General features: G+C 62.7%; 1 protein-coding gene across 10 annotated transcripts in view; it reads right to left on the bottom strand.

The window, feature by feature from the left end:
• The window catches only part of LRRC71 (leucine rich repeat containing 71), an 11936-nt gene extending 3184 nt beyond the window's left edge, over positions 1 to 8752 (bottom strand). For 4 of the 10 annotated variants that reach the window (XM_073888619.1, XM_073888621.1, XM_073888618.1 and 1 more), the window contains exons 1-12: positions 8428 to 8752; positions 4886 to 5035; positions 4446 to 4571; positions 4286 to 4361; positions 4005 to 4082; positions 1982 to 2131; positions 1624 to 1783; positions 1452 to 1535; positions 1296 to 1385; positions 695 to 850; positions 443 to 536; positions 31 to 119 (exon numbers count right to left, since the gene is read on the bottom strand). In XM_073888619.1, the coding sequence (XP_073744720.1) occupies positions 31 to 119; positions 443 to 536; positions 695 to 850; positions 1296 to 1385; positions 1452 to 1535; positions 1624 to 1783; positions 1982 to 2131; positions 4005 to 4082; positions 4286 to 4361; positions 4446 to 4571; positions 4886 to 5035; positions 8428 to 8587 (1413 nt within the window). In that variant the 5' untranslated portion in view covers positions 8588 to 8752. The remainder of the gene's footprint in view (positions 1 to 30; positions 120 to 442; positions 537 to 694; positions 851 to 1295; positions 1386 to 1451; positions 1536 to 1623; positions 1784 to 1981; positions 2132 to 4004; positions 4083 to 4285; positions 4362 to 4445; positions 4572 to 4885; positions 5036 to 8427) is intronic. The other 6 variants (XM_025858963.2, XM_073888622.1, XM_073888620.1 and 3 more) reach the window with 5 other exon arrangements.
• Positions 8753 to 8819: the final 67 nt, after the last annotated feature.

Raw genomic sequence — 8819 nt, forward strand, 5'->3', positions numbered from 1 at the left:
CCCCCCCCCCCCCCCGCTCCCCCAGCCTACCTCGGACTCCAGCAGGAAGCTGCGCTTCTCTTTGTTCCCGGTCTTAGGCCCCTTTCCCTTGCTCGGCTTCTGCTCGGGGACGGTGACCTCTGGAGCGGGGAGACGAGCCAGGATCACCGCGCGGACATGCCATACCGCCCAGGGGCCCCAGAGGGAACGGGCTGGGCGAGGAGGGACGCTCCTCAAACCTTGGGATCGGGCGCAACGGGAACAGAACTCTGTGGCTGGGTCCCTTCCCTGAGGGCGATGCCACGGGGGTCCAGGCGGGGACATGGGGCAGGATGGGGGGCTCGCCAACGGAAGGAAACACGGCCCAGAGGGGCCGGCACCAGGAGGACGGGCCCCGCGTCCTGCCCACTGCTCTTCCTTCCCCGACAGCAAGGAGGGGCCGCCGGTGGGCGGCGACACTTACTCCCCTTGCCCGCCTTGGTGGCGTCTTCTTTCTTGGGAGTTCCCTGTGTGGGTGACTGCCCTGACCCTGACTTCTCCTCTTTCTTCACCCCGTCCTGTGGGGCGCAAGGAGAGATGAGAGGCCTGCTCGCCGGGGAAGCCCTGCTCGCTGGGCGGAGCGGCCAGATCTAGGGCCTCCCCAGGCCCCGCCCTCCTCCCCGCCTGCGCTCTGCGGAAGCTCCCCCTGCCCGGCCACGGTTCGCGGCACACCCACCCCTGACTTCTCCTTCTTCTTGCCCAGGCCCCTCGGGGTCTTCGCTGTGGGCATCCTGTCCCTGTCTGACCTTTCGGCCAGTGCAGCATTGCTGACCCCCATCAGGGGGTTCTTCTCGCGCTCTGCTTTGGAGTCCCCGTGTCGGGAGGAGGAGGGCTGTGCCCACAAAGGGAGGGGATGGAAGAAGCAGCCAGAACCCCTCCCTCAAGGAGGAGTGAGGGGAGCCTCACGCCTGGTGCCTGGACTGACAGCACCCCCACCCCCTCCCCCTCCCCAAACGCGACACTGCTGCTGGGGACACCTCTGGGGGGACGCTGGGGTGGGGGCTCAGACGCTCACGCTGGGAGGGAAACAGCAGGGCACTTTCAGGGCTCCAGGTGCATTACGTGAGTTCACTGTGTCAGTCCACCCGGCAGCCCCAGGAAGCCGCCATTCCGCAGGTGAGCCAACAGCCCGAGCTCTGGGGCTGTGACCGGCCTGCTCGGGCTCGAACTCTATCCTTCCCCTTGCCCCACACACTGCCGCCCGGGGACACACTCGGCGCCTGCTAGGCCTGCCCCGAGGGGCCGGCTTAGGACAGGCGGGGGGCCGCGGGGCTCACCGATCGTGAGCGCTCCTGAGACCCCTTCTCCAGCAGGAGGCGGCGACGCTCCACCACCTCAGTGTGTGTCAGCTCGAAGGGGCGCAGGACCTGGGCCGAGCGGCCGGGTCAGACGCCAGTCGCGGACCCCGGCGCCCTCCCCACCGCCGCACCCACCTCGGCCAGCTTCAGGGCGCCCTGGTCCTTGATGCGGTTGTGCGCCAGCGACAGCCAGAGCAGGGCGCGGTTCAGCCGGAGGCCCTGGGGCGGGGCGTGTGTGAGCCCTGCCTCCGGCTGCCCCGCTCCCTGCATCCCCACTCCCCGCTCTGGGTCCCCGCCAGACACACACATCCGCGATGTAGCCAGCACCCGCGTCCCCGATGTGGTTGAAGCCCAGGTTGAGTGAGACCAGGGTCCGGTTGCAGCTGTGCAGCGTGGACAGAGCCTGGCCCAGCAGCTGCGCCCCGTGGTCATCGATGTCGTTGTTCCGCAGGGACAAGTGTGAGATGCTGCGCATGGTGGGGGAGAACAGGCTCACTAGGAACGTGGGGTCGGGGCTCGCCTCTCCGGAGGGCCTGACCTCTGAGGGTGGAGGGGCAGGAACCGAGGGTCCGTGGCAGGGGGTGGAGGGAAGGGAAGGGTGGACTAGGGCTGACCTGGACTGGGGAACAGGCGCAGAGAAAGGGGGCGAGAAAAAGCAGTCTCACGTGCTGTCCAACGCCATGAGCTTGTGATAGGACTGCTCAGGCAGCGGGTTGCCCTCCAGAGACACCTTCCTGCGGACGGGGGAGGTCCGAGAACCAGGAGGCACCACTGAGGCCCCAGGAGGGAAGGGGTCAGAGAGGAGGTGTGGGTCTCTAGGGTGCAGCGTGGAAACAGAGTCAAAGGATGGCCTTCCAACAGAGAAAGTTATATGGGACAGAAGGGTGGCGGGGTCACTCCCCAGCGACAGGGGCCTGTGGTGACGTGGCCTAAGCGAGGATCCCTGTGACCATCACTTCCTGCCCCGGAGGGTGGCTGGACCCAGTGGCTCCCTTTGACGGAATGGGATATGGCAAAAGTGGTGAGATGTCCCTTCTGAGTTCAAGTTCCAAAGGGACTGCGGCCTCAGTAGGGGGACTGAGCCCCAGTAGGGGCTCCAGGGCATGCGCGGGGCCTGCCGGCAGCCAGTCAGGGGCCATGCGCAGCACAGCTCGGGGGCAGAAGCTGCAGCCCAGCCAGGTGACCAGGTGACAGCATCCCCAGACAAGAGCCCCCCCCACCCCCGCGGCTGGCGACCCTCAGCTCAGCTGCACCCGGATTTATCTCACACCCAGAGATAAGAAATGGTGGTTCTTTTAAGCCACTACCCTGAGAGGGAATTTGTGAGGCAGGAGGAACAGAGGACCTTTTCCAAGTCACAACAAAAACTGAACTAATGGCTAGAAATTTCACTACTTAAAAATATTCTCCCACGATTTAGTATCAGTGCTCAACCTTTCGGGTTGGTTCATCTTTCACCTAAAGCTGATTACATTCATTGTAAATTATTTGATTATGTTGATCTGACTTATTTTTGTATCTTATTTTTTTTAAGATTTTATTTGACAGAGAGAAAGAGGGAAAGAGAGAGCACAGCAGGGGGAGCGGCAGGCAGAGGGAGAAAGAAGCAGGCTCTCCGCAGAGCAGGGAGCCCGATTCAGAGCTTGAACCCAGAACCCTGGGATCATAACGTAAGCCGAAGGCAGACGTCTAACCGACTGAGCCACCCAGGCGCCACTATTTTTGTATCTTAAAATGAATTCTACAGTTTTGTTTCTGCTGGCTAATCTGTGTTTTTTTTAATTTTTTTAAAGATTGTATTTATTTATTTATTTGAGAGAGCGAGAATGAGAGAGAGAGAGAGAGAGAGCGCACACGAGAGGGGGGAGGGTCAGAGGGAGAAGCAGACTCCCCGCTGAGCAGGGAGCCCGATGCGAGACTCGATCCCAGGACTCCGGGATCCTGACCTGAGCCGAAGGCAGTCGCTCAACCAAGTGAGCCGCCCATGACGGACACAAGTTATGTTTCACGGTGTTCTATATGAAGAGTGTTGAGGACACCATCCCGGCCCTGGACAGCCGTCCATCTCCCCCACCGGGGAAGGTGGGCCAGCCGTGTGAAGCACTGGGGGTGTGTTCTGTGAGGCAGGGTAAGTCAAGGCTGCTGGGGGAGCCTCGGGAAGGAGCGGCCAAACCAGCTTTGCAATCCGCACCTGCAGCGACACCACCTCACCCCTCGCTCCTGCCCCCCTCCTCTTCCTCCTTCACAGCTCAGCTCAGCACCACCTCCTCCAGGCAGCCTTCCTGTCTCCCTGTCCTACACCCATGAAATGGGGTGGCATTGCTCTGCCCACACTCCCCGCCGCCATGGTGCCCATGCAGCCCTGCAGTGTCTGTCCTAAATCCTTCCTCTCCCTCTCAGGCTGCCTGATCCTGGCCAGCCCTCAGTCCAGCGGCAGGCCCCAGGCAGCGGGCATGAGGGAAAACCTCCAGGGAGAGAGTGGGTGGTGGTGGGACTGGGGGAGAGGCGAGGAGGGACAGGGCCCGAAGGCCAGGCTCTCTAGGCCCTGGTGCGGCAGCAAAGGGACCCGCTTCTTCTGGTCAGATTGGAGCTTCAAAAACCAACACACCCCTTGGCAGGGATGCCACTCTCGTCCCCCAACTGCCCACCCCGCCAGGGCCCTCCCCACTCCCCACTCGCCTCTCTGACCTGAGTGTGGATGTGCAGAGAGGCAGGAGGGCAATGAAGGTGGTCAGGGTCTTATCAGTCAGCCCCACCTTCCACAAGCTGGACTTGGAAGGTACAGAAACCCAGCTGGAGCCTCACCTTCCCTTGGCGGCCCCTCCAGCCTCACCCTCCCTCATGCACCAGCCCACACAGTCCCGGGGTCTCCGGGCCCCTTCAGTTCTTTCCCCTAAGCCACCAGAGCCCACCTGTTCCCCCCCGCCCCACATCGGCCTTCTGCCCTCCCCAGCCCTGTGTCCCCTCACTTGATGGCCTGCAGCTGGCTGAGCGGAGGCAGACATTTAGAGAAGACACCCAAGATCCGCTCCTCGACCTTCCAACCTGCAGGAGGAGGAGGAGGAAGACGCCTCAGGCCTGGGGGGGGGACGGGGGGGGACAGCGGGGCTGGGGGCAGTCGGGGCTCACCACGGATGTAGATTTCCTTCACCGACTTGTCCTCGGGCTCCAGCTCCACCTGGATGGTGGGCCGGAAGAACACGTATTTGCTCTCCAGACTGTTGAGGCTGCAGGACCCCGACAGGCGCTGATCATCTACAAGGCAGGGGAGCGAGGAGACGGCGTGAGGAGGGAGGAAGCAGAGCCACCGGCCTGGAGGCGGCCGCAGGGGAGTACTGCTAACATGGTGGGGGGGGGAGCGCCAGCCTGGGGGTGCTGCTTCTTGGGGTGGGCTGGGGTTTGGGAAGGAAGGAGGGACACTCACCCACTCCACCCCCCCGACTTTGAACCCTCCCTTCACGGCCGCACACACTGCTCGGCGCCCCAGCCATTCGGCCCGCCTTGCGATGGGAGACTGGGTGGCACCAGGCGACCCTGGCAGGCACCCCCGGGGCTCCTCTGGCACTCACCTAAGGTGGGCTTTTCCGACATCGAGGCCGAGGGGACGAAGGCCGGGTGCGGGCGAGGCCGGGGGACAACTTTGGGGAAGTCAGTGTAGCCGGAGCGCGTGCAGAGCTCGGCGAAATCCGTCTCGAGGACCCCAGTGCACTGGTACTCCTCTGCGGGGCGACGGGAGGGTACGGCGGCTGTGGCCCGAGGCCGCCACCGGGGGGCAGCAGAGAGCAGCGGGCGCCAGCGGTGTCCCCCGCCCGCGGGGACGGCGTAGGCCCCGTGTCCCCGGGCTCACCCGCCGGGGGCTTGGGACCCCTCCTCCAAGGAGGACGTCCTTACAGCCATTTTTTAAACGTAAAATGCGTTGTAAAGACCCGCAGCTGAGAACACTTGAGAGCAAAGAGCGGGAAACCCAGACCCCGGAGAAAGGGGGCCAGAGGGCTCAGGATGCACACAACCCGGGGCGCCTAACCTTTGTACGGGCGCCTCCAGCCAGCCACCGGTCAAGGCCGCTTCCCTTCCGCCGCCGGCCCCCCGGGGGCCTGCGCCTCCCACAGTGTCCCCCCACCCAGCCTCCTCCCGTGCCCCTGGTTCGCTGGGACGGCCCGGGGTCACGGGGGGGGGGGGGAAGAAGCCCAGGCCTGCTGTGAGCAAAGGCAGGAACCCAGGAGCACCTCTCCAGTCCCAGCCCCCCACCCCCACCCTGCACCCCACTTGGACACCGAGCTCCCGCAGAGCCTCCGGCTTTTATTTACTCAGCAAACCAGTATATAGCACTTACTCCTGCCCCGCACTGTTCTAAATGCTTTAGAAATAATCAATTCATTCAAGAGTTACACTAATTCAGACAGGCCCCCGCCACAGCCCATCCCGAGGGCTGTGCAGAACTGAGCGAGTCCCCAGAGGCCCCTGCTCGGTTCTGCTTCCCCAGGGGCATCCCAGGAAGAAGTGGCTCCTGGAGACGGGAAGGCGTGTCCCCGGCCCGTGGGGGAATCTGCAGGCAGAAGGGTTGGCCTGGCGCCAGCCTGCTCTTCCAAGGGCCGAGCAGCCTGGAGCCCCCACAGCACCGTCACTCCCACTCGGCCGGCCGCCGGGGCTGCAGGCTGACCCAGGGGCAGCAGGTAGCCTGCCCGGAGGCGGGAGATGGCCTGGAAGCACAGGGGCTCGGCGTTCGTGGGGACAAGACATGAGAGGTTGGAGGGTTCTCGTGGCAAAGGAGCGAGAGGTACGTTCCTCGTGCGCCCAGCCATCAGAGGGAACGCGACACACAAGACACATTAGCTCCCTGGACAGGCCCCGGCGTAACCCCGTCGCACAGCTGCGTCGGGCACACTGCCTGCCCGCCGGCGCTGCTCCCCCTGCTGCGGGAGCCCCTCAACCCTTCCCGCTTCACCCACGCCACCTTTCTCTACAACAGACCTTCTCAAACTTGAACAACCGGGAGAACCAGTCAGTTTCCTGCCCCCCCCCGCCCCCCGCAGGAACCCTGATTCCACCGACCCGGTGCAGTCCGGGGAGTTGCATTTCTAACAAGCTCACGGCGATGCCAAAGCTCCTGGCCAGCACCTCGAGGGCCGCCGCGGCTCCAGAAGCGCGCTGCCTGCCTGAACCTCGCCGCCCGCCCGACTCGCTCCGCCTCCGCGTCTGCGCTTTAGCGAGCGGTTACCTGGGGGACGGCGCCGCTCCGGAAGGGCCTTGCTCCTGCTCCCCGCCTCGCACACTCCCTCCCCACTCTCACTACTGACCTTGCCTTTGCACTTCTTGAGAAACAGAAGCCCGCAGATGGGATTTCCTCTAAACCCGTAAACCTTCCTAAAACCTTCCTACTGCCGCCATCACGCTCTGAGCCCTGCACCTGCCGCGCTGCACGCAGCGCCGCCCTGACCGCCGTGTTGCCCTGCCCAGCGTCCCGGGCAGTGGTCACCCCCATTCTCTCCCACCTGTCGGCCGGCCAGCTGGACTTCCCCGCCTGCTGCGCCTCCCCTAATAGCTCTAGGCTGGGTCCTGAGTGCTCTGCGCCCTCTGGTTACACTCCCTCCTGCCCCAGGGGAATCTCTCTTTCCCAGGCCTTAAATACACCCGGACATCAGCAGCTCCCAAAGTGACATCTCCAGCCCTGCCCTCTCTTGAGGGCTCCAGACCCAAGTGTCCAGCTGCCCAGCCGACATCCCCCCCTCGAAGGTCTTCTCTCACACGCCCTTCCTCCAGGCCCTCCCGTCTGCGTTGAATGGCACCTCAGCCCGCCTCCTGGAACCTGGGAATCCTTCTGGCTCTGTCCTCTTTCCGCCCCGGCCGAGACCACCAATTCTTATTACCTTCTACTTGGGAAGTATTTTTCCAGGAAGCCTAATCCATTCTCCCTCACTGCTCAATTCCAACTACCCATCTGGCCTGTTGAAATGCCTCATACTCCACCTCCCTGCCTCATTCTCTCCGCTTCCACGCCATTGTCCATACAGAGCGGTGTGTGGAGACCGGCACCTGTCCAAGGTGTGACAATCAGAGCCTCCCCCCAAGTCTGTTTCCCATGAGTCCAGGGACAGCAAGCCCCTGTCCCTCCCAAAGCAGATGGATTTGAATCCAGACGACTTCCAAACGGGGCTCCTGGCTGGCTCAGTTGGTAGAGCATGTGACTCTCGATCTCAGGGTCATGAGTTTGAGCCCTTTGTTGGGTGTGGAGCCTACTTAAAAATAATAATAATAAATTCCAATTCCAATAAATTCCCCTTCATGTATCATCTGTTTGGGTTGAAAAATAATAATAATAATAAATTCCAATTCCAATAAATTCCCCTTCATGTATCATCTGTTTGGGTTGGGGTTCTTTCACTTGCAACATACAGAGCCACATGCTTACTTGTACTGTGCCGTGGTTTTCCTTTCCCAGAAAACGTAAAAGGACTGTGTGCCTATTGTTCTCTCTGTATCCAAAAAGTAATTGTTGGATGAATGAGCGAATGAAACTCAAAGTCACCGCCTGGTGGGTTCCCTCCACCACTCCCCTCCCCCGCGACCTCCTATCACTCCCTGGGCCCTCTTCTCTCATACATCTTATCACATCTTATGGCATTTGTCACCATCCCAAACCACAGTGTGGGTTCTCTAGGATCAAGTTCAATTCAAACATCTGCCAAGCTGAGTTCCAGGAGCTGGGCTGAGAGTACTGGGATTTGTATTCCGAGATGGAGTAGAGAGCTGGTCACACGGGTGCACAACGTATGCTTGTGGAGGAACAAAGGAATCGCAGTTTACGAAACACTTTCCCACGGTCCACTCCACCGCTCCTCACATCCCCGTACTACAGAGAAGGAGGGTGCCCAAGGCCGCACTGCTAATAACGGTTAGCACGCAGAACACCCCGCCAAGTGCCAAGAGCTGGGTACGTGCACTTGCTGAACACAACGCTCCTTAGCACCAGAGATGCTACGATTCTCCCCCCGCTCGGCTGTCGCGCGCACCAGAACGTCTTCCCGCACGACCAGTGCAGCGCCCGGCACCACGACGGCGCCCACCCGCCCTGGCAAAGCCGAGCGCACGCGGAGCCCCGCCGCCCGCCTACCAGGGTTCTTGGGCTCCTCCTCGCCCACCGGCTGCAGGACGGTGGCCGGCTTCTCCTTGGCCCCGCGATCCCCCTTCTTGGTCACTGAGCTGGACGACTTCTGGGTCCCGGGACGCGGGGCCCTGGGGGAGGCCCCGGGCGCACTCGCCTCGCCAGACATGCCGGCGCGGTCCGCCGCGACTCTGAGACTGCTCGCCCGGCGAGGAGGCGAGACAGGACTCCGTTGGGGCCCGCCCAGGCGACGGCCGAACCAGGGGTCTCTACTCCGCGGCCACCGCTCGCCCCACCCGCAGTGGCGCGCCTCCGCGTCCCTCTCCACGACAACCGTGCGCGGCGGGCTGGCCGGCGGGAGCAACCGCAGAGCGCGCGGGGCCACCCGGGGGCGCCGCAGA

This window comes from Callorhinus ursinus, unplaced genomic scaffold (genome assembly GCF_003265705.2).
Source record: "Callorhinus ursinus isolate GAN/ISIS: 27379988/994484 unplaced genomic scaffold, GSC_fseal_2.0 scaffold92, whole genome shotgun sequence".
NCBI classification, from domain to species: Eukaryota; Metazoa; Chordata; class Mammalia; order Carnivora; family Otariidae; genus Callorhinus; species Callorhinus ursinus.